Genomic DNA, 26,599 nt, shown 5'->3' with positions numbered 1-26,599 from the left:
AAATAAGTTGATCTCTTCCTCTTTGTGGCAACCTCTCAAATAGTGGAATACTGCTATCATGTCCACTCAAACATTACTATTTTATTCTCTATGTGCCACTCATCAGCATTGTGAAAAGACGTGCAAATCCCTTACACATTTTCTTACAAGTATCTGCCCCCCAGCCCGTCAAAAATTGCAGTGCAAGAATTCTGTAGGTGCAAAACCATAAATGGGTTTTTCTCATCCCTGTTGGGAACCCTGATAGGAAAACAATCCAATATCATGACAAATGTCTCTTTTCATCCTGTCACAATTGCATTGTGCTTTGAGAATGCTCTGGGGGTGATTGGAACAGTAAATGTTTGACTCTACCATGAGAGTGTACCCAACTACCTCAAGCGGTAGATGCTGGACAGCTGTGAGTCTCCTGAATCGTTGTTTCGCACGGTTTGTCCTGCGCTTCCCAGACAATCGTTTCCTCTCGTCCATTATCCTTTCCCGTAATTAATTTGCAGTCTAAGTCGTTTCTTTATCCAAAATCTCGTCCTTCGCTACAGGCCGCCACGAAGCCTCCCAAAAGGAAAGCTCGTCGAATGGCAAGAAACAATTCCGACGCGATTCAATAGGGGGAGCCCGAAGGCGCATGGAAGGAGTCACGCCGCGCTTTCTTCCTCGGATCCTCTCTCTCGCCTTTGCGTCAACAGTGAGTTCTGGTTCCGGTTTCGGCTGCGGCTACCTTGTGGCTCGCGAGAATGACAATGCTAGCGGCGGAATGGATAGAGCGGTTGCAGCGACAGGTCAGAGGCTTCCCCAGACTGGGTCGGGCGCGGTTTCGGGGAAGAAAAGGGGGCAGCTCGGAAGAGGAGGCAGCCGGGACGGTCCTGGCTCTTCTCTGTAGAGGCGCCGGAGCCCTTTTTCTCTCTCAGGCGGTTGCTGGGGTTCCCGCTGCGGACGCGTGGCAAGGCTGGAGCTTTCGCGGGAAAGCGTTGGGCTTTTCTCCTTTGTCTCTTCAGAGTCTCTCTTCGGTCTTTTCAGAAACGATGCGTTTCTTTAATATTCTTCGCGGGGCTGTGAGATGAATTTTCTAAAGCAGAGGACTGCTCTTTGCTCCCCCGGTCGACTCCGTTGTGCAAGGCAAAGTGGGGAATAGCGAAGACGGGCTTTAGTTAAAGCATTTTAAATTTTGCCATTTTGTCAGTAGCAACTAAGTTCCCTCTTAATTGGGAAAAAGAATGCTTCCCGAGAAATCCATCTCCCCTCTTTATCTTTTAGCCTCGTATTTCTGTCTCTTCCCCTCTTTTGTAGACATCTTTTACAATTTCCACTTAGGTGTGAATTCTGCTGATCACATCTCTGATATTTACTGCCCAAAACATTAAATAAGCTAGTTCTTTTATGGGACGGATTTAGTTCTTTCATGAAAAGATGTATGGTAAAAACTAGAACTGTTACACACCTATCAATTTGTCCTTAGTTTTTAGTTTTTCCCAATCTATGGTAAAGTTGGCATTTCCCGACAGCAAAGGAAAGAATGTCAGAAGTTAAATTATTCTGCATTTGATTATCATAAACTGAATGGCATAATTTTCTCTTTGTAATAAAATGTTTTCTCTCTTTCCTGTTTTGCTTTTCTCCTTTTGTTTTCTTTTTATATTAAAGCAATAAAATATTACATATAAATTTCTGCCTTTCCAGCAATCACCAAGGAAGCCAAAATAATTACTATCAGGACTGAAAAATAATGAGGTGGATAGCAGCTTATACATTTAATAAATAAAATAAAAACTATAAAAATGAAATGAGAAAAGTTATAACATGTTAAAACATCTCTCGCAATAACTTTTTCACATTAAAGTGACAGTTGTTAGCAGCTTCTTTCTTTGCCATGTGGCCATTGTATTTATTCTTTCAAACACATCAGTGCACTCACATTTTCTTATAATTTTTACTACATAAATGAGAAGATTAGTTATTTCCATAATTTGTGACATGAAAGCTTGATTAAAATTTGCACATTTTAATATCAGAAACCTACTTCAAAAAGCTATTTATTCCTTCAGTAGGCTTAATAGTAGATTGATATTTAAAACCTAAAGATATAAAAAGATACAGATTAATAGATGACAAATCAGCAATGTTAATTTACTGTGTATGCTTTCCTAAGGTATTTAGCGTTCCATACATGATGAAATAAGAGTGGTATCACTTATTTAATTGTTGGAAATAAACTGTAGCATTAAAAAAAAATCATTGTTACATTTTAGGAAAGAGAAATCAAGTTTTTGACTGCTGAAATAGATCATTTGAAAAACTATGGATGCTTGGGAGCTTCACCAACTTTGGAAGAATTGCGGGAAGAAAATGCAAAATTAAAATATCGCTTAAATATCCTACAAAAGGTATGGTTTTGAACTTTCTGGACAGCAAGCATTATGAATAAGAAAAATGGATATTTTTACAGATCTGAAAGAATCACTTTTATTTTTATGAAAATCATGAGCATGTGTGCTTCTAAGCTGCTGGATAGGTTTCCAGAACTAAAGGGATCACTGTGTCAATACTTAATAAATTGAAAATAGAAGACATTGCATCTGGAATTGTTTAGCGCACAATAGTAACATAAAAAACTGATGGCAGAAAAAGACCCAGTGGTCCATCAAGTCTGCTCTGTGTTTTTTGTTTGTTTTTTTAAAGATAAGAAACTTAATTAAATTGGGACAAAATTGAAAGCCACTGAATACAATTACCACATCCAGAGGAGAAAATAAAAGTAGAAAGGTTGCGGGAAAAGAGTTGTGGAAAAACTGCAAGGAATTTTCTCTCTTGATGTACAGTGGATATAAAAAGTCTACACACCCCTGTTAAAATACCAGCTTTTTGAGATGTAAAAAATCAGATCAAGATAAATCACTTCAGAATTTTTTCTACCTTTAATATAACATATATGCTGTATAATTCAATTGAAAAACAAACTGAAAACTTTTAGGGGGGGGAAATAACAAAACTATAATAATGTGGCTGCATAAAAATGCACACCCATTAACTGATACTTTGTTGAAGCACCTTTTGAATTTATGACAACATTTAGTCTTTTGGGGTAGGAGCCTATCAGCATGGCACATCTTGCCTTGGGAATCGTTGTCCACTCTTCCTTGCAAAAAGCATTCCAAATCTGTCAGATTGCGAGGCATCTCCTATGCACAGTCCTCTTTAGGTTATCCCACAGATTTTCAATTGGATACAGGACAGGGCTCTGGCAGGGCCATTCCAAAACTTTGCTCATCTTCTGGTGAAGCTATTCTTTTGTTCATTTGGAGGTATGCTTTGGGTCATTATCGTGTTGAAAGATGAAATTCCTCTTCATCTCAGCCTTTTAGCAGAGGCCTGAAGATTTTGTGCCAAAATTGACCAATATTTGGAATTGCTCATAATTTCTTCCACCTTGACTAAAACCCCAGTTCTAGCTAAAGAAAAGCAGCCTCAGAGCATAATGCTGCCACCTCCATTTTTCATTGTGGTAGAGGCTATATTTGGTGATGCACAATGTTGTTTTTGTGCCAAACATATTTTTTGGAATTATGGCCAAAAAGTTCAACCTTGATCTCATCATACCATAATACATTTCCCCACATGTTTTAGTCAGACTTCATGTAGGTTTTGGCAAAATGTAGCTGGGCTTGGATATTTTTCCATCTTGCCATCCTACCTAATAGCCCAGATATATGCAGAATACAGGAGATTATTGTCATATGTGGTACACAACCAGTACTTGCCAGAAATTTTGCAGCTCCTTTAAAGTTGCTCTAGGCCTCTTGGTAGCTTCTCGGACCAGTTTTCTTTCTTTTTTCATCAATTTTGGAGGAGCATCCAGTTCTTGGTAATGTCATAGTTGTGCCATATTTTTTCTACTTGTTGATGATTGTGTTCCATGGTATAGCCAATGCCTTGGAAATTTTTTATGCCCTTCTCCTGACTGATACCTCGAGATCCCTTAGATCAGGGGTGTCAAACTGCCGGCCCACGGGCTGGATGCATCACGACGAAACCATGCCCACCCCATTGCTGGCAATGGGGAAAAAGTTCCAATACGTCGCAAGTTTGACATGTCTGCCTTAGATGCTTTCTAAGTTCTTTGCAGACCATGGCTTTTGCTGCAAGAGGCAACTGAGTAAATGTCAGAAACATCCTAATAGAACAACTCAACTTTATATATGCTTCATCAGAGGCACTCTAATTGATGGTACTATTTTGAATGTGATTGGTTAATTCTGAACACAGCTACATCCCTACTTATAAGAGGGTGAACACATTTATGCAACCACGTTATTGTATGTTTTTTATTGTTATCTCCTTCCCAAAGGTTTCAGTTTATTTTTTAATTGAATTGTACCGCTATATTAAGGATGTAAAAAATTCTGGGAGAGAGAGATGAAGAGAGGTGAGAAAGAGGAGGGAAGTAAGGGAGAGTGTTAGAGAGGGTGGATGCAGTTTGGGGGGAAGTGGGCAAGCAACACCTATGGTTATGTGTATGAATTTATTTTATTTTGTTAAATGTGAATTTTTATATTTATGTAATTGATAAATGGAAAATAAAACTTTTAATTAAAAAAAAATTCTAAAGTGATTTATCTTGGTCTGATTTTTTTTACATCTCAAAAACCTGGCATTGTAACGGGTGTGTGGGTAGATTTTTTTATATTCACTGTATGTTGCTATTCTGGAAATGCACTTACAGTATAAGGGTTTTGTCAAATAAAAGGGGGACAGGTTGCAAGTATATGCACATGCACACACTCACACAAAAACACAAAGAGTTGGATAGAACTAGATATGGACAAACATCCAGATTTGTCAGGATTGTCTTTAAGAGGTGTGACACATCATGTAGCAATTGAACTTTTTCATTCTTTCTAATTCAGAAACAAATGTATATATACATGACCACCTAATTCAAACCATTTGTGGAATTCTAATTTAAAAAGATGGGAAATTAATAAATAGGACTTTCTTATGTTTATACTTTGAAATTGCATTTTGAATTCTTAGCTCCATGGAACATGTATTCATTCTTATCTATTTGAATTCATTGTTAAGTAATTTTATTTTGTATTCCTATTTAGAGCCTTCACGAGGAACGACATAGAGAAAAATCATTCAAAGGCATGATTAATATCAATTACAGGATTCAAGAACTTTTTAAGGCAGCTATCAAAGCTGCATATCCTGATTTAGAAAACCCACCATTGGCAGTAACACCAAGTCAACAGTCCAGGTTTGGTGATTACCAGTGTAACAGTGCTATGAGCATATCTCAGGTAATTGATAGTGTGTGTACTTTTCATAGCTCTTTACTGCTGCATCTCAAACAGATAAGATTATGACAACATACAAATGATCTGCTTTTATTAGTTATTTTTCCATAGACCTGCCATATATTATTAAATCTTTGAACTGTGGCAATGCTTTGTAAACAACTTGAAAAATATTAAATAGAGAAAGTGTAGTAATGTGAGTGGCACTGTATAGTGATGTTGTTTTGGACTTCAGGACTTCTCAAAATTTGATTTGATAATTATATAGCCAAAAAATCAAATATTTCAGTGGGATCTGTCAAACTGTTTGCATGTATTTATTTTAACTATTCCTACATCTTTTTTTCTTGTGCAATTTAAAGCAGATAACTTAATAATAATATAAACTGAAAGGAAAGCAAAAGTGTTGAAAGGATAAGATTAGCAATCTAGCAATTTAAAAAAAAGTAAAAGTAGCAGTAGTAAAAATTAGAGTCTTTTAGGCCAAAGGTTTTAAATGTTGTAGTGAAAGATCAGCAAAGATGTGCAACACAAATCTTTCTGGGAATCAAGGATCATATTTATTGTTCCAAATAAATGTGGGTATGACTTCTGTAAGAGGATTTTTATGGATGATTTATTTATATAATAAATATGTTTTTAAATGAACTATTGTTTTTTTCCCCTTCCATTCTTAGTCTGAAAATTTCTATGAGCAGTGTGTTGTACAATGCAAAATACTTAAACATCTACATTTTAATGCTGTAATAAATAGCAATATAAATTTTCACATATATATAACTATTGTGATATTGCTTTTGGGAGTAAGTAATATTAGGCAAAGAGCGAGAAAAAAAATCTAAAGAGCAGTAAACTAAAGAAATTAAGGCACAAGTTAAGAAAGAAAAAAGAAATATAACTAAACATAGTTGACACAAAGGTCACTCACTATATTCCTTTCTATATTTTCTGTCCTTACAAATCATGCTTACCTTCATACCTCCATACATCAAATTATTTTGTTCTTTTCTCAATTCTTTTAAAATTTCATAAATGCCATCCAGTCATTACTATTTTCTTAGTAATTCAATTTTATTTCTTTTTAGTATTTCCTTTTTTTTTTCATCCCATTAACTGTTCATAAATTTGGGATTTGATAGTCATTCATCTCTGTTGATCAGATGACCTCAGGATAATTATTTCATACTAGTCTCACATTTATATTCAACACACATTCATCCTTGATCTTATCTTTTCTCATTTTATCACATATGCTTCTTAAAGTCACTATTCATTCTATATACTTTTATGTTTCTCTTATGCCCAACATTCCATAACAAACTGTGTGGAAGCAGCTGATTTATACTTACTTACATCCTTTGACAAACATTCCTTGCAAACATTCAGTCCCCGAATTCCTTGCAGACACGCTCTCCACTAATTGTATTCCATATCCTAACATTTATCCACTTATATATAAATATATATGATCTCGGACATTTTCTACTTATGTATAGCTTACAAGTATTCACTCAGTTTTCCTTTTTAAAGACAACAGTGATCTTTGGTAAATTAATGTGTGTATCCATGTTTGTCCTTGCATCATCAAACTCTACTTAAATTTGCTGAAAACAACTCAGGTTCTTAGTCAATATCATAGTTTTGTCAGCATACAAAAGTACATGCATACTGACATTTCTTACCAACATAGTTGTGATATCACCACAAACATACATGGGAAATCTTTCCATAATTACACAACCAAGGAGACACCACATCTCTCTCATCTCTTTTACTCTTTGAAATAGCATGACAGGTTGTATCTTGAAATGCAAGAAGAATAAATAGTGAAGAACATGCATGCATACATGAATGAAAAGAAATGTGTCTATGAAAGTAGAGATAAATAAAAGGTATAATAGATTTGAGTAAACATAGTCTGGTCTAATATATGCAGGAAAATGAAGGGGCAGGTTTAATTTTAAATACGAGGGTCTAAACATTGTATATAAGAAAATACACACGGGATGGGATAGGATGGGATAGGATGGAATGGAATAGAATAGAATAGAATAGAATAGGATTCTTTTATTGGGCAAGTCTGACTGGACACACAAGGAATTTGTCTCTGGTGCATAAGCTTCCAGTGTACATACAAACAACAAAGTGATGTCAAAGATTATAAATCATATTTACAGTCATAAATCATAAGATATAACAAATGATAAATCATAAGATACCAATAGGAAAAGGATAGTACTACCAATAGTAGTAGGAAAGATGAGAAGATAAGAAAGATGAAGAAGATGAGAAGTGTAATAGCAATACAGCCCTCTTACATGGGTAAATATTTTTAGGCATAAGACAGTGCTGTGGAAGTTAATGTTTAGCAGAGTGATGGCATGGGGGGGGGGAACTATCTTTGTGTCTGGTTGTTTTGGCATGCAGTGCCTTTATAGCGGCACCCTGAGGGGAGAAGTTGAAGCAGTTTATGTCCAGGATGGATAGGTCTGTAGATATTTTCTCATATAACATAAAATTATCTAGGATTTTTATGTCATGCAAAAGAAGATGTTTGGAGATAGTTGCATATTAACATTCAAGCGATGATAATAGGGATGAGTTCAAGGAAATTCTTTCTGAATTAATATAATTAGGAGGAAAGTTACTCTGAACAGGTAGGAACAAAATGACAATGTAGGAAAAGTGGGTGATTTAGAAATCCAAAAATAATGGGAATTGCATATCTGCATTAAAAAAATCTGTTTTAAATATGTGGTATAAGCAAAAGCCTGTTGATGTACTTGTGTGCAAAGTATGATTTTATTATTCATGATGAAAGAATAATTAGTGAAGGATACTTTTATTTCCTTCATTTAATTCATCCTCTTTATTATTTATTTCCATGTCCTTTAGTTTTTACCATATGGGCCTATAGATACCAGTTTTGATCAACAAAGCTTATATGGAATGATTTTTGGTAAAATAAGAAAGAGGATATTAGATTAATGCTCTCCATTGTATTACGCCATATGCAGTTTCCCTACTAATTCTAAAGGCACAATAATCAACCCTTTTGGTCAATTTGCCACAAGCCAAATTGCCTCACCAGCTGGGAACTTCCTAATATATTCATCCACATCGGTACAATTTTTGTAATGTTCTCTAATCAATTAAATCAGTGCATGTTGACAGTGTAAATACACTTTTTTCTTACCTGAACTGATCTGGTTTAGATATATCAAAATAGAACCAGAGTTATTTGCTATCCTCGGCTCCAGACTTTTAAAAGTATGTATAAATGACTCTCTGTGTCCTTGAATAACAATTTGATGTTTGGGGCATTTTTTAACTTGTGGATTCCAAGCAGGTTTTTTATAAAATAATACCTATTATTTTTGCCAAAGTGGGTTAAATGATGAATCTGTAGAATATTGACCATGGCATTGTGTGTCTGGCTGCGTTTTCTAGTCAATAAACAATTACACTGACTCCTTTCCTTATTTTCAGATACTGCTCAAGACTAAGGAGCAAAAAGTAAGCCCAAGAGACATTGCTGACAAGATTGCCAGAAATATTCCAGACAATGAATGTATTGAGAAAACTGAAATCGCTGGTCCTGGTACAGTTACTCTGTCTTTAATATAAGTAGAAACAATTTTCTAGCAGTGTATATTATAATAAAATTAATTTGACAGTATCATGTTCTGACACTTGCTGACCATACTTCTTCCTCCTAAACTAATTATTGAGTAAGTCTGTTAATAAAGAGTGTTTCTACCTGGTGTAAGTATGCATAGCTTTTTTACATAAACTTTCTATCATTTGCGTTGAACTGAAGATTTGTATTGTGATTACAAATATTATACTAATCTTCTGCATTGTCTACAAATATGCTAATCTGCCACAAAGTATTTTCTTTGTAAAGAAAATTTTATATTCTCAATGACCGTTTTAATTTTGATGACTGTAAAGGTTTCATCAATGTACACTTGAAAAAGGATTTTGTATCCGGACAGCTGAGCAGTATGCTAATGAATGGAGTTCAACCACCTGCTGCTGGTGAAAGAAAAAAGGTGAACAATAAATGGCTGTTGGTATCTTATCTTGCTTGACAAATGCTGGTGACTTTGCCAAAAAGGAATGTGTTTTTTTTAATGTGTAGCCTTTTTTTTTTCAGCCTCTGTACAAACTCTTTCATAACATTGAAACAGGTCTTTCACAATATTCCAGGAAGGAGAGCTAGTGACAGAAAAAACAGTTCATGCTTATAAGCATAGAAGAATACCTGTGACCTTCTTTAGATTTTGATCCAGATTACCGTATATGCCAGCGTATAAGGCGACTTCCGCGAGCGCTAAAATTGGCGCCAAAGACGTGGGTCGTCTTATACGCCAAGTCGTCTTATACGCCAGAAATACTGGTAGTTTCCGGCGTATAAGACGACATTCTAGGAATGCGGCCTGGCGATAAAGACGGGGGTCGCCTTATACGCTGGGTCGCCTTGTACGCCGGCATATACGGTAATAAAATAAGCTTCCAAAAATTCTGCCCTTTTAAATATAGAAAATAGTTATCTTACTTTTAAAGAAACATTTGTACAAAACACAAAGAATTTGCGTAGAGCCTGAACATACAGTATTTTTTCATTTATTTGTTTGATTCTTATCCCACCTTTTTTATAGATAAATCAAGGTGGCAAACATACAAACTTTCTTCCTCCCATTTTCCCCACAACGACAACCCTATGGAAGGAGGTTTAGAGAGGATGATTGGCCCAACATCACTCAGCCAGCTTTTATTTCCAAGGCAAGACTAGAACTCAGTCTCCTGGTTTCTAGGCTAGTACCTTAACCACTATACCAAACGGGTTTTGTATATTGTCTGGTTAGTGTATACATGGGTTCCACAGTTAAAGGGATGTATGTATGTATGTATGTACATATGTACGTATGTACGTATGTACGTACGTACTATAGCTTCTTGTAAACATAGAGCAGTATACAGTTACGTTCATTCTTTACTCACAATAGCTGGATTTTATAATACAGCTAAAAATATATAACACCAATTGTATTCTAAACTTTTAAACTTTTTTTTTTCATTCATTATTCCATATAAAAAGGTGGTGATTGATTTCTCTTCCCCAAATATTGCAAAAGAGATGCATGTTGGACATCTGAGATCAACTATAATTGGGGACAGCATGTGCCGTCTTTTTGAATTCATGGGGCATGATGTTCTAAGGTAAGTCATGTAGTATAATTATGGGCATATTCGTAAGGTACTTAGAGATACAGTGCTTCTCTCTGTGAAGCAGTCAAACTTTATTTTCAATAACTTATATGACACTAAATGCTAGAACACCTCTGACTTGCAATGAACTGTTAATTAAGCAATAAGCCCACTGGAAATACCATGGCAGATAGTTTATCTGGCACAGTATTTTTAGGACAACTCTGGATGAACCATTTTAATTAGATTAACTGAAATAAATAATGTTTCCCTATGTAAATATTACCTGTACTTTACACTTGGTTATGTTTCTTTTATCCAGATTGAATCATTTAGGAGATTGGGGCACCCAGTTTGGGATGCTTATTGCTCATCTACAAGATAAATTTCCAGATTACCTCACTGTTTCTCCACCCATAGGAGACCTCCAGGCTTTTTATAAGGTATGGTATCCACAGCATTTGTTCCTGCTATTATAATTGCTTAGAAAACGCTTGATGTTTTACACAGTACTGAAACAGTGTATTTGGTTTTCTTTTTCTTGCATTATTCCTTATAATAGATTATTTTTGTAAGAATCTTTTTAAATTGAAAGGGATCAGTATAGACCATTACGTGAGAATCAGTGTTGCGGCAAGTAATATTGCAAATGTTTATTCAGAGCTTTATTAGATGCTATTCTTAATTAGAGGAAAAATAGTATGTTTCAAAATGAATGAGTTATTTCAGTCCAGTAGGAGAAAATGCAGGTACAGTCATCATCTACATATGTGTTGTTGTTGAAAAAATGATAATCTGAAATAACTAAGTTGCCTGACAAAAAAATCAGTCAAATAATTGTTAATGCCACTGATAGCCTTTTTCTGGGGATTATAGGAGCCAGCAGGGTGAGGTACTAAACTGAAATCTCCACCTTAGATCAATAGACTGCATAAACATTTTTGATCAAAAGGGGATTGGTGGGATGACTCCAGAGACAGATTATTGTGTCCTTGCATGATGGGGTGTTGCTGTCAGGATTAAAAGCGAGAGTGGTCTTTCTACTCCTGAAGAAACTGTCCCTGAATACAGAAGATTTTGCCACTTATTACCCAAACACAAATAATCATTGAGTGGGGAGCTTGAAAATACAATTTCTGCATAGCTGCAGATATTTTCAGAGACTAACTCAACTCTTTAAAATTAGATGCATTTAGATTGCTTAAAAACCTGCACCACTTCTAAATATATTGGGGGAGGATAATTCCAGTGAGAGCAGATTGTCGTTCTCTACTTCTTTATAGAAGAAACTCCATCATGCCAGCAAGCCACACACATTTGGGAATTCTGCAGATTAATAACACAGGATATTTTCCATAGATAGATTCATATACAGTAAACTTATATACAGTAGGTGAGTGAGGATTCTCATTTTCTCTTCAGCATGAGAGCTGCAGCAAATAATGTGCTTAATTCCTCCATATATTAAATAGCCTTTTACATACACTAACATGCTAAGAAGATCAAACAGTTAACAATTGCTGAATTGCAATTGATATAGTTGTGTTTATTAATTTAAAATTTAATGAATATTGCCCTTTTTACCTAATCTGAACATTAAAGTTGTTATGAATACTTTGATTGGATTCCATTTAATTCACATTAGATATTATTTCATAACATCTTTATATTCTTAACCTAGGAATCAAAAAGAAGGTTTGACACAGAGGAAGAATTTAAGAAGCATGCATACCACTGTGTGGTCCTATTGCAGAGCAAAAGTCCAGACATCATTAAAGCTTGGAACCTCATTTGTGATGTATCCCGAAAAGGTGATTTTTGATATGTTTGTCTTGGCTACTTTTGAGCAATTGTTTTTCAGCAACAATTTATGGATTTATCACACTACAGTGATTTGCATAGGGAAAATTATAGTTGATTTTAAGGCCTAGCTTTTTTTCCCCCAAAATAATTTTTATTAGTTTTCCATTTTACACCAACACAGCTTAAGAATCCATGTGGAAACATGGTGATCAATTTTTTAAAAAACAAACAATAACATAGTAAATATATACACATTATTTCTTTAAAATTTCCCTCTCTATCTATATAGAATATTATACTCAAATTGATACATTTTCAGATGAATTCATTCATTACTATATCTAACCATCAACTGCACTGATCAATAAAAAAAGTTTAATCTATAAAAACCTATATTTCTTCACACATTTAAGCTTAAGCTTAATAACTCTCCATTTATTTAAAAACATAATCAAGTCAATATCTTTCTAAAACCAATTCATTCAGTAATATAACATTTCATCCAAGTTATATAATTAAAAATAAACTAACATTCTCTATTTATATTATAAGCTCATTAAAACATTTCTAAAACAAATTTTCAGTAAATATATCTCTCTATATAAATTTCATTAATCAATAAAAGTTTAAAAACTCATTTTCCATCCCAAAGATCCTGTATCATGCTTTCTTTTGCAAATATTTAAATTTAAACTAACATATCCATTTACTATTCAGGTGCCCCAAGTGTTTTTTTATTTAAACATTATTAACTCCAAAAATAAATTCTTCTCTTTCTGACCAATATTGTATTGTTTTTCACTGTTTCTCCAAATCTTCAATAATTAATTCCATCATTTCCCATATTTCAGTTTTTTTCTTATTATACCATCTCTAATATTAAAAACATATAAAGCCCTTTTAACAAAGTCCAAATCAAATCAATCCAGATTGCTATAAAACCTTTACCACATTACTATAATCAAATTTAATATTTATATCGTATTCTGGGTTTCTTTCTAATCCAAGCAGGTTTTCATAATCGGGCCTCCGCCTGCCACACTATACACTGCAAAAAGGAAGCTCCCATTGTGCATTTTGTTAAATTAGTATAAAAGTTATAGTTAATCTGAATGACTCGTAGCAAAACATCATTTCCCCTTTCTTTTAATGTTGATTAAATTTCAATTAAAGTCCTCTTTGCTCGCGTTTTTCTCTTCTTCCCATGTTTTTTCCTCTTATCTCAAAATCAATTGGCGTCTGCAGGCCAACTTGTCCTTCTGAAGCAAGATTGTCCAGTTCCTTATCATAAGTCCATTGTCTGTTGATATCAAGTCTTTTTTCCAAAATCAATTGATTATCCAACTGTAAGTTTACTTCTTCCACCTCGGTAAATGGAGCACAAGCCTCTTGTGTGTAAACTGATGTTTCACTTAGTCCTTGTCTTTTGCCTTGTCGATACAAAGAAATCTCCTTTGAGCAAGCAATTATCTGCTCCGTATTTTCCAAAATTTTGTCCAAAATATACTTATAAATAAGATCTACCCCAGTTTCCTCCATCTTTATTATATTTCAAATCCTTGTCCTTTTGAAGGAGACTATATTTAAAAAACGATCACAGTATCCATCTCCTCCCAGTTTCCTCGTCTTTTTCTTTTGTACAAAATGAAAGCCTTTCCAGTGAAGAAAAGATAGCAAATACAATGAATAAATTTGTCCAAGAGTGTCCTCCAGAAAGTAATCAGATTTCAATCCTTCCGGCCACCATAAAGATAAAAACAAACAATGTTCTCCAAATATTATAAAAACTTTCTTGAGGCTCCCAATATCCAAAAATAAAATCAATCATTAAAACAAAAGTAAATTTAATCCTTTGTGCTTCTCTTTCCCCATTTAAAAAGCTGCTTCACCAGAAAAGGGAATAATTCCAAGAAAAAAAACTTTTCACAGGCATAAAGAAAATAGAGGTGAAAGGAAAATCTCACCGAGTTCTCCACGGTTGGTCCGTTTGCTTAGCTGATCTTGTGGCTTGCGGTTGGCGCATCTAAATGATCAGCCATTTTACTGGCCGATCTTTACCCTGTCGGCCCAAAGGAGATACTCGGTGCACAGAGGATGCCGCCGTTCCTCTGCAACTATCCGAGAAGCCTCCTCAATGGTAGACGCTCCTCCAGAGCGTCTTTTCGACCCTCTAAGGGGTCTACCGTCAGGGGATACTCAAGGGACGACTCCCTTCTCTCGACCGCACCGCCGCGAACCGGAACTGTAGAAAACTGGCAATCAAGTGTGTGATATTTTCAGTCTTTCTCTTGCTTACCTTTCTGAATGCTTAACATCATGTTTTATGTCAATGAAGATTCTCAGTTATCCAGGTAGAGTTGTCTGGAAGTTGAGCCATGGCAACTGAACTTCTTTCCTTTTTGGTTTGAAACATTTTGCTGCTTATCCTTGGATGCTGCTTATCCCATGATTCAACTTCCAGTTAACATAATGGTGGAAATTATTAACCTACATTGAATACTGATAAAAACCAAAAGTCAGCTTCAGTCTTGTTTACCTGAAGGTTCATTAAGCCAGTTGGAATTACCTATGAGAGGAGAGGATACTATTAATTATTTCGGTGCTTTAAACTGAGGATAAAGGCCTTGGTCAATTTCAAGCTGAACCCAGCTTTTTAACATTGTTCATTTTCCATATAATTTGCTGTTGTATTATTCTAATCACTACATATTTTCAACTTAAGTATCTCAAATTCTTCACTGCTATATGCTTAGATTTTTTTTCTCCTCCTCTTGATCAGAATTCCAAAAGATCTATGACTGCTTGGATGTTTCCATCATAGATCGAGGAGAATCATACTACCAAGATAGGATGCATGGAATTGTGAAGGAGCTTGAAGAAAAAGGTAACACATCTGTATTGTAATTGGAAGTTAAATAGCTGAAATATGTTTAAAATGATAATACATTTAATAAATGTTTCAGACCTTCGGGAAAGTTTGCTTTTATTAAAAACATTTTGTATGTCTTTATTAAAACAATCTGTACAGTTTGAAAATTTTCGCTTGCTAATTGATATTATAATTAATATCTAATCAGTAAACCTAACTTGGTGCCTATATATATATATATATATATATACACACACACACACACACACATGTAAGTTCAGTGATACAAGAAGTAAACGAGAAGCATAATGTTCTTTAATTACGACAACCATTCGTACATGCACAGTTTGGATAGCTAGTACAAAGTGAAGTTCAGATAGGTAAAAGAATGAATTGATGCATGAGTGATCATATGGAGACTCTTGATTGGTAATTTTCAAGATAGCTATTCTTCAGTGTTCTGTGTTGTGTTATTTCCAGTTTCCTCTTCAGTTGGGCAGCTCCCAAATATGGAGATTACTATTTTACATCCTCTGGCCTGGAAAGAAAGCATTACATTGCAGCTTGCTGATAGTAAAATTGGGCAGGATCTTTGACTTCTGATTGGTTCCTTTTGGTATTTCCATAATAGATGTAAATATATCATGCATATATATCATGCAATGTTGATATGAGAATCTTCTATCTTCAGACAACATGTCCTTATCTATTTGAAGTGTTGCTAGTTTCTGACAATTTACAATTGTTGCCATTCCATCTCTTAAAATCCTTAACTTAATCATTAAGATGGCCATCTATAGCTCAATGCCATGATTAACTCTTGATACCTTAATCCAGACCACCTAAATTCAACACACAGTGAGAAAGGTTAGCTTTTGAATTACATGCTTTAAAATACTGAAGGCTGATAGAAGTTGTTTTCATAATTCTTTCATTGTATTTCATCTCTTTCTGAACTAAACAAGTGTTTTTTGTTGCTTCTTCTTACATTTAACTGGAGTTTAGTAACTAATAATATCATTGCTTCCTATGTTTTAGATATATGGCTTCCACTAACAGAATTTGTTGTATTAGGAAGGCTAAATTTATAATCTGGAAATATTTAATAGTGGATTATTCTTTTGTGAATTATTAATAATAAGATCCATAGGTTTTTGATTGCTGAAAATCATGAATTAAATTAGTTGACTCAAAATAGAAAGTAAGAGATGTTACATTTGGGAACATAATCAAATACATTGTTCTTGATTACATTTGGAGCAAAGCCTTATGTGAGAGCAGGATGAGAGTTAAACTGAGTTCAAAACCGTTTTGCTACATTGTCCTCTGATTCTTTTTAAAAATTTAATGCAACTGGATGTTTTGTTTTCCCTCCTTTAATCAGTCTCTGAAATCAGAAGTTAAGCCCATCTCAAGAGATAATTACCATTGTTGCATTGGAATTGGCAGATGTAGAAATTTTAAACATTTGACTCCATTTTGTATGCCTGTTTGCTTGGCTTGGAGTATGCCTTTATGACAAGTTCTGTTTGTAAATATTTGTTGAACTGATTTTCATTTGTACCTTTTTTTTTGTAAAAAAAAAAAAAAGTAGATTTGCTTCCCAAACTTTAGTATAATTTTCCATCTGTTTTTGCATGTTTACCAATGATGTATTTTCTATTTTTAGGAGTTGTACAAGTGGACGATGGCCGGAAGATTGTATTTGTGCCAGGATGTTCTGTTCCTTTGACAATTGTGAAGTCTGATGGGGGTTTCACATATGATACATCAGACTTGGCAGCAATAAAACAGAGGATTTTTGAAGAAAAAGCTCATTATGTAATTTATGTGGTAGACAGTGGGCAGGTGAGCTTCTCTAACCTGTGTTGTCAGTTTGTAAAATGTTTTGCTTGTGGACATTAATGTGATCCACAGCAGATCTAGATGTACCGTTCATTTAATATCCCCTCCCATTTCATTAGTTCCTGTGACAGGGTTGTTTTTTTTTTTTTTTGTCTGTTATTTTTACCCATTGACATCAACCCATTAAATTTATAGAGAAACACAAAATACAACCAGTTATATTTAACTGATTAATGTTGAACAAAAGGATTATCTGATCATTTTGAGTATTGAACCCTCCTGGGAGGCCAGTTCCTTCCTTGGTTCTCAGGACAGTTGCTCCCATTGCTTTCTCTGAAACAAGGCACAGCCTTTAAATAGAGTGTTTGGAGCCTCATGTGGTGGCTTTAAATTATATGACATCATAATTAACAATTGCAACTTCAATCCTACTTTGTTTTGCAGTCTACACACTTACAAACAATATTTGCAGCAGCTCAGATGATTGGCTGGTATGACCCCAAAGTGACCAAAGTAATTCATGCTCCTTTTGGAGTGGTGTTGGGAGAAGACAAGTAAGTTTACAACGTATTTTCTTCGGTATGTGTGTGAGTGTCTGTGAATGTCTATGTACCTTGAGTCTGTCTTGATTCTTAGTGACTATCTGGACAAGTCCTTGCAGTTTTCTTGCCAACAATTTCAGAAGTAGTTTGCCATTAGTTTGTTCCTCTGTCTGAGATAGGCTGACTGAGATAATCCAGTTAAGTGTCATGCCTAAGGTAGGATTAGAACTCAAAACTTAATTGTTTCTAGCCTATTGCCTTAACCACTACACTAAATTCACTCTCTTCTTCAGTATGCCTTAAGATAAATTCTATTGTTAATCTCACTGGAGGAATTGATATCCTCATTTAAGAAAGATTAATTCAATAGAGATTTGGACCATGCAATATTCACATTGAAGGCAGTTTTAGGAAATAAACTGTTTAGATCAAATATTTTTGAATTGGATGCTTTTGAAGCTGCTACTTTTTCTGAATTATTTTTGAGCTAATGCCTGGAAATGAGGCCAATATCAATCTAGATGGATGAATAGTTTGACTCTGTATAAGACTTTCCTTTGGAAAAAAAATTTGTAGTACCCAAATTGACTGTTTTGTATTTCTGTAGTACCCCAATTGACTGTTTTGTATTTCTGAACAGTTCTAGCATCAATTCAATTGTGACATTTATTTTGCCTTGTTTTTTTAAAGTATATTATTCTTGTAGGATTGTTAGAATGATGTTTGGTTGTACATTCTGCAGTTTTACTTTGAGCTGTAACACTGAATTTATACATTAGTGCATAGTGCAAGAAAACCTATGTAGACATCTCATTTTTGATCTGCATGTTGTAATTCCATTTTCTGTGTTGGAAATAAAAATCTTCTGCATCCATCGACACAATTTTATAAATACGATTAATCAAACCTGCATTAATTAAAATAACAGGTTAAGTAATATTCAGGAAGCATTTTTTTTTTCATTTGGAAATACTTTTTCTCTTTTCCCCCATCCAGATATTTATTATTAACTCTTGTCACTTCTTTCTTTTATTCTCCTATTTTAGCTTTGAATTATGCCCATTAATTAGGGATTTACCATCTAAGGCAAGCAGAGCCACATGAGGCCCCAAAACCTTTGTGTGTGGAGCCCTTTCATGTTGCTATTGAATTAATCTTTTTATTTCAGTCATATTTTTTAAATGTTTATTTATTTATTTGTTAAATTTATTTGCTACCTATCTTGTTTTGAGATTTTGGGGCCTCACGTGGTGGCTTAAAATTTAAACTATAAATTATATGAGGACTAACCATAATAATTAACTAAATGTAATTTTATTACACTTCAGTCAATGAAATGAAATGGGGAACATGTAAAACCTATTGTTTCGGGAATGGAACACTCCAGAAAGTTTTTGATCAGGATCAGTATGGTCCAGAGGGCAAATGGAACACACTGGGGGTTTTTTTTCATTAACATATGTTGGTTTTTCCATTCAACAAGTTGTCTGGAGTTTGCTATACTAATACATGTTCAATTCCTAATCCTTCATGTTTTCCTCTAGCCAAGAATAAAATAGGTTCCAAATTTGATAGTAGTCTGTATCTTCTTTATCTTTCAACCTCATAGTTAATCTGTCCATCTCTGCATATTCCAATATTTTCCTGATTATTTCTTCTTCTGATGGCAATCCTTCATTCTTCCAGTATTGTGCAAAAATTATACTTGCTGCTGTAGTGATGTGTAAGATTAAATATAATTTCTGCTTATTAGTCTTTTCAGGCATAATACCTAGTAAAAAAAGTTCAGGTTTAAAATCTACTTGTTCACCCAATATTTTTTCTAACCACATCTGTATCTTTCTCCAATAGGCCTTTGCCTTACCACATGTCCACCAAATGTGATAATACGTGCCTATGTTTTGTTTACATTTCCAACATCTATCTGACATATTTTTAAAACATTTTTGCTAATCTTGCTGGTGGCAGGTGCCATCTATAAAACATTTTATACATATTTTTTTTGTATGAAGTTGACATTGTTAATTTGTACTTTCTCTCCCATAACATTTGCCATTTTTCTAATTCTATATTATAGCCAAAATGTTTTGCCCATCCTGTCATTGTTTCTTTCACTTGTTCATATCCAAAATTAACAAAAAGTTATACATTTTCTTAATTAATTTCTCATCTGAGGTTAACAAAATCTTATCAAACACAGTTTGATCCTTATAAAATCCATACATTTTTACATCTTTTTCATATCTACTTTGTATCTGTAAATGTGCCCACCAGGACAAGTTAATTCCCTGATTTTCCAGTTCTTGTTTAGATTTTAATTTCCCATCAATATCTAGAATATCTTTATATGTCCATATTTTTTCAAAGTCTACCAAGTTTGGATGTATAAATGCCTCCATCGTTGATAACCACCCTGGAATTTTTAAATATATTTTAGCTTTAATTTTTTCCCATACTGTTGACAAGGCATTTCTTATAAAATGATTTTGAAAGTACTTACGAACTCTGTTTTTCCCGTACCATAAGAAAGCGTGCCACCCCAATTGTAAATCATGTCCCTCTAGATACAATAACCTTTTATTTTAAGTGTTATCCACTCTTTCACCCATGTTAACACAGATGCTTGGTAATACAACGTCCATTCCAGCAACCCAAAACCTCCATTTTCCTTAGCATCTTGTAATGTTTTCATTTTAATTTTAGCTTTTTCCCCCTGCCAAATAAAATTGAAAACCAATGAATTTAAATCTTGAAAGAATTTTCTCTCAAGTTTTATTGGAATTGTTTGAAATAGAAATAAAATCTTCGGCAACACATTCATTTTTACTGTAGCAATCCTTCCTAATATTGACAGCTGCAGATTTTTCCGTCTTTCCAAGTCTAGCTTTATTTGCTTCAATAATTTTGTATAATTGTCTTCTTTTATTGACAAACACTTAGCCAAAAAATGAATACCTAAAATATTTAACTTTTTTCACTATTTGTACCTGTTTTCTCTGGTATTTGCCTTTTTTGTTTATCTGTGAGGTTCTTTACTATTACTTTAGTTTTTTCTTTATTTATTTTTAGTCCTGCCATTTCTCCATACTCTTCCATCTTTCCCTATAGTTTAGGAATCATCTCTAAAGATTCTTCCAAGATAAACACTAAATCATCAGCAAATGCTTGTAACTTATATGTTTCATCTTTTATTTTCAATCCTTTAATTTCTGTCTCCTGTCTTATCCTTCTATTTAGTACAGTGGTTCTCAACCTATGGGTCGCGACCCCATTTGGGGTTGATCGACCATTTTTCGGGGGTCACCAAAGAAGGCGATCCGCCATTTTCTCCCCTCAGGGGGCGCCACCACGCATGCGCACCGCGCAGGGGGCGCAACCGCGCATGCGCAGAACGTTTGTGTGACGGGGTCGCCATCACACAAACGTTGAGAACCACTGATTTAGTACTTCCAAAGTAAAGATAAATAATAATGGAGATAGTGGACACCCTTGTCTCGTACCTTTTCTTATCTCAAAGTTCTCAGTATAATCTCCATTCACTATCACTTTTGCTGTCTGGTTGCTATATATATTGTTTTTATCATATTTATAAAATTCTTTCCAAATCCATTATTTGTAATTGCTGAACCACAAATTGCCAAGAAACATTATCAAACGCCTTTTGGGCGTCTAAAAACACTAATGCTAATTGTTTCCCTGGATGTAATTCATAATATTCTAATACTCTAATCCATTATCACCCTTAAATTGTTTTTAATTTGTCTCTTCCGTAAAAAGCCGTTTTGATCTGGATGTATAAATTCAACTAAGTATTTTTTCAATCTCTCTGCCATTATTAAAGTAAAAATTTTTAATCCACATTGAGTAGTGAAATCGGTCTATAGTTCTTAATATACGTCAAGTCTGAATCTTCTTTTGGTATCAAAGTAATATTTGCTTCTATCCATGTATTTGGAAGTTTGGCCTCTAACAATAGTCCATTACAAACATCTTTCAGTGGTTTGCTTAATGTATCTTGTAGATTTTTATAAAGTTCCGTATCGGAACAGTTTTGCCATTGCCAGCAATGGGGTGGGCGTGGCTTCCAGATGACACGTCCATCCCACAGGCTGGCAGTTTGACACCCCTGATCTAAAGTATCAGTAATTGCTTTCACAGGATTAACTTGGACCCAAGGTGACACAGTCATTAGAATGCAGGAGTTCAAGTCTCACCGGCTCAAGGTTGACTCAGCCTTCCATCCTTCCGAGGTCGGTAAAATGAGGACCCAAATTGTTGGGGGCAATATGCTGACTCTGTAAACTGCTTAGGGCTATAAAGCACTGTGAAGCGGTATATAAGTGCTCATGCTATTGCTAACTTCTGGAAAACTACCAATACCATGTTTGAAATAGCTAGACCAGTTGCTGGAGAAAAGGCATTTTCTTATACCTAAAATGAAGTTATTATTTATAACAATAATAATAAATTATAAGTGTATAACAATAAGGCTTATCTTTTTAGGAGTGCAGGGAGAGTTTGATTTCTAGTATACCTTATTAAGATAAATTGTAACAATTGAAAAAAGTGCTCCTTTCCAAAATTAATTATATTATAATATTCCTGTGTTCAAACTAAAATTCAGCTTTAATTAATCCTCTTAGTTTGAGTCTATGTACTTACATTGAAATAAAATTTAGATTCTTTAAAATCCATCCATTTTTAAAATATATTTTTCCTTGTCACCATGGATACAAAGAGTTGTCTTTTTGGGATGTCACTTTCATGCTGTGAAAGCAGCATATGTTTATATTTGGAATGTAACTTTTATTTAAAATGAAATGCCATTTCGGAAAATAATAATTTTCATTCTTTGCTATAAGAAAAAAGTTCAAAACACGTTCTGGAGACACGGTAAGACTGATTGATCTTCTTGAAGAGGGACTGAAGCGATCAATGGATAAACTGAAGGAAAAAGAAAGAGATAAGGTAATGAATTCCTTTTTTTTCTTGAATCCAACGTAATTTTGTTTCTTCTGCTATCTTGCTTTTATGAAGCAGCATGTCGTACACTTTATTTCCTTTTGTTTTAATTTACTGTTATGTTTTGGCATGTTTTGCTAATTATATTTTTTTGGTTAGCAATGAACATTGTACTGAGATATCCCATCTTGGATACTGTTTTATAGTGCTTAAAGCTATTATTGATGTTTAAATGGGTAGGGAATAGAGCAAGATCTACTGAAATACTCTTGGGGAATTCATACATTCAAAGATTAATTTTTGCCCGGTCTGCAGACTCTTGTATTATCTCAGCTTTCCAGCAGATGGCAGAACAACATAAAATGAAGAATAGATGGAACCACTTTCGTATTGATTGTATTGGGAGGGGAAGTAATTTCATTACTAAGAAATGCTTGAATGGTAACTGTAACTTTCATTGGTGACCTCAAGTTCTTTGCATATATAAATAGAGCTTATGTCAATGTCATTCAGTTGTTTTAGAGAATTTTTTTAAGCCACTTGTAAAGTTGAGTTAAACAGTGTTGGAAACTTTGAAACTGCAATATTTGAGAAACCATGTCTCCAAATAGTACCGTATTTTCCGGCGTATAAGATGACTGGGTGTATAAGATGACCCCGACTTTTGAGAAGATTTTCATGGTTTAGAAAATCGTCTTATATGCTGGAAAATACAGTATTTTCCAGCGTATAAGACGACTGGACGTATAAGACGACCCCCGACTTTTGAGAAGATTTTCATGGTTTAGAAAGTCATCTTATACGCCAGAAAATATGGTAGCTGGAAATGATACAAGATTGTTCATTTATGAGGTGTCATTGGATGCTACTTGGCTGGTTTTAGAAGCAATATGGTTTATCTAATCTTTTCAATCTTTTATAGTTATATATGGCTGATACACTATTTTTTTTGTATTTGTTCAGTGCTTTGTGTCTTTATCTTTCTGGTCATTGGTGGTAATTAAATAAACTCATTCATTCATTTATTTTATTTGTCTTAACAGGTTCTTACAGCTGAAGAATTAAAGGCAGCCCAGACCTCAGTTGCCTTTGGCTGCATTAAATATGCAGACCTGTCTCATCACAGAATAAATGATTATATTTTCTCTTTTGATAAGATGCTTGATGATAGAGGAAATACTGCTGCTTATTTACTTTATGCATTCACCCGAATCAGGTAGGGCTAGTATTCCAAGTTCTTTTATTTTTCAAGTTATAATATATGATAATATATAATATGGGACAATGCCTTGCTCTACATTTTAGCTAAAACTTTAGCTAATCAGTTTTAGAACACTGAGGCTATGCTGATATGTGCTAAACTTGCTAATTTATTAACTATAAAAATGGCATTCAATTGTCAGTATGTTTAACATGCTTGCTTTCATAATCTATAGCTATGGACATACATCAATAATCATTTTAATGCCCGAAGGACCTAGAAAAAAATTAACATAAACATTTAACTTTAAAACTTTAAGCATTAAAAGCAACATACAGCCCATTCAGCAATATATTTTGCTTTTAGGGCAAGACTTAGTAATTTGATAAGGTAATCTTGGACGCACTTGCATAGCATGCATAGTGATTGGAGTGAAAATACATGTTACGGTTCTGCAGTGATTGGGATTCAGTAGGGAAGAGCTGCTGAGGCATGTATTGAACCTGCTGGGCATATATTGAACCTGCTGGGCCCTCCTTTAATCAAATATGCCTTTTCCTGCTCACTTGGCACAGGCTGAGGAGAATATGTAACTTAAAGGTTTTTTTTTTAATATGTATTAATTAGATCTTGCATAAGAACTCAAGATGATTCAGGTGAGGCTGCTCGATACCTTACTCACAGTTATTTTTATAGAGCAATTGAAGCCTAAATCAGTGGCTGATGTAGCTTTTATTTGTTTTACATTGGCTCAGGACTTCTCAGATGTGAAAGATCAGCTCCACTCATGAAAGTTAAATTAAATTGATTTATTGCCCGAAGCCTATGCATAGGAATATTCTCAACTAAGATCAGCACCTGGTTGGAGTTAGCTAAGGGTCAACCGCTCTCAAGGGATATTTCGCTTGTGGTTATGTAGGGACTCTAGGCTGATCCTTCTTTTCACTCCACCCCTAGGCTCTGACATCCCTTCTCCTACAGGACATCTTTCAAGATGTAATTCTGTATTTTAAGAAGCACTATTTCTAACAATATTGTCAAAATAATGCATACTAGCTAGCCATCCCTTTGGGATAAGTCAGTAATTTTGGTACATCTTTGTTCTTGTGTTGCATAATCTTTTGGGTGGGAGTCCGGATAAAGATGTTTGATCCTTTGGCATCTAATCTAAGGTTTATTTCTGTAACAGATCTATAGCAAGACTGGCTAATATCAATGAGGATAAATTACAAAAGGCAGCTAGAACAACCAAAATAATACTGGATCATGAAAAAGAATGGAAACTAGGCAAATGCATTTTGAGGTTTCCTGAGATCATCCAAAAGTGCTTAGATGACCTTTTACTGCACACACTCTGCGATTACCTCTATGAGCTAGCCACCACATTTACTGAATTCTATGATAACTGTTATTGTGTGGAAAAAGATAGACAAACTGGTGAGTTACCTTAGTATTTTGAATGTAAAGTGGGATAGTTGTATGAAAATTATTAAAACCCCAAAGTATTGACAACTTAGTAAGAAATACAAAGATATATGAAATCTTTCCTTTCAAACCATGTTGGCTGGAATCTCATACTGAAAGACCCTACAAGACCTTTGTGCTAAATATATTTTCTATTTTAAAAAAGGCTAGAAAATATGGCAAATAAAATGACTAATCCATTGAAGTAAAACCCTGCCGTGATTGCAAAGTAAATACATGGTTGGATAGACTGCTGAACTTAAATTATAGCTGCATTGGATCTCTTATGGAGGCAAAAGTTTGAACAGAATCACCACAAAAGTAGTCCTCAACTTACAACCACAATCAAGTCCAAAGTTTCTATTGCTAAATGAAATAGTTAATTTTGCCCTATTTTACCACCTTCCTTGCCACAGTTATTAAGAGAATCACTGCAGTGGCTGGTCACACAGTTGTTAAGTGAATCTGGCTTCCTCATTAACGTAGCTTGTCAGAAGGTTGCAAGAGGAAATCACATGACCCCCCAGGACATTGCAATTGTCATAAATATATGCCAGTTGCCAAGCACTTGGATTTTGATCACATGACTATGGGGATGCATAAGTCACTTTTTTCAGTGCTGTTGTAACTTTGGCCACTAAATGACCATTCAAAGGACTACCTGTATAGTGCCTGTTCATAAACTTCATATGCAATAGATTGACAGGAACTGATTATAACTGCCTGCATAATGTTGATATTGAATCTGTAAAAGGGGCAAGATAGGTATTAATTTCCAAAAGGGCTGCATCTAATATTTATACATTATTTTTGTGCTGTGTCTCTTTCGTATCTAGGTGAAATAGTGAATGTGAACATGTGGCGAATGCTCCTGTGTGAAGCAACAGCTGCTGTGATGGCCAAAGGTTTTGATATCTTGGGAATCAAGCCTGTCCAAAAAATGTAATTAAAATTACTTTTAAAAAACTGTTAGAAGCAAAGGATAAACAGTTTCTTCTTTCCTTGCCAGGGCTAGAACTTAATAAAAAATAACAGATGATCAGATTGGATGTTCTCTTTCTTATCGTGCCAGAAATGCTTACAATTCTCTTTCAGCAAGTTAGATATCTTTTCAGCCACAAAAGTTATATGCAGGGACAATCCGTATGCATTTTGAAATTTGCATGAATTTAAAGTTCGCATAAAATTTGAATTATGGTAGGGAAATTTTGTAAGCAAGACACGATTTATTTATTTTTTAGAAATTTGACATATTTCAGCTCAGTAAAATGGAGGCTTAAGTCAGAGGCTTATGCAATTCTAAATGAAAAAGGGATCCTCTAGCTTTCGTTGATAGTTTACCAAGTCATATGTTGCAGGAATTGAAAACGTAGTTTATAAAATACGAACAAAATTATCTGTGTCA

General features: G+C 34.5%; 1 protein-coding gene across 1 annotated transcript; it reads left to right on the top strand.

Moving 5' to 3' along the window:
• The first annotated feature begins 559 nt into the window (after nt 1-559).
• Nucleotides 560-26,238, top strand: RARS1 (arginyl-tRNA synthetase 1). The gene is made up of 15 exons (XM_039353339.1): nt 560-779; nt 2,247-2,381; nt 5,103-5,297; nt 8,784-8,895; nt 9,249-9,349; nt 10,399-10,520; nt 10,831-10,951; nt 12,190-12,319; nt 15,091-15,195; nt 16,850-17,028; nt 17,470-17,579; nt 22,430-22,535; nt 23,573-23,745; nt 24,920-25,167; nt 26,031-26,238. Exons 1-15 carry the CDS (start codon nt 735-737, stop codon nt 26,138-26,140), a joined length of 1,992 nt encoding a protein of 663 aa, XP_039209273.1. The 5' UTR covers nt 560-734; the 3' UTR covers nt 26,141-26,238.
• The last annotated feature ends 361 nt before the right edge of the window (nt 26,239-26,599 follow it).

Source organism: Crotalus tigris, unplaced genomic scaffold (assembly GCF_016545835.1).
Source record: "Crotalus tigris isolate CLP2741 ecotype Arizona unplaced genomic scaffold, ASM1654583v1 scf7180000017568.12009008, whole genome shotgun sequence".
NCBI lineage: Eukaryota > Metazoa > Chordata > Lepidosauria > Squamata > Viperidae > Crotalus > Crotalus tigris.
Note: the sequence above shows the minus strand (reverse complement) of the source record. Positions and strands in the feature narration are given on the sequence as shown.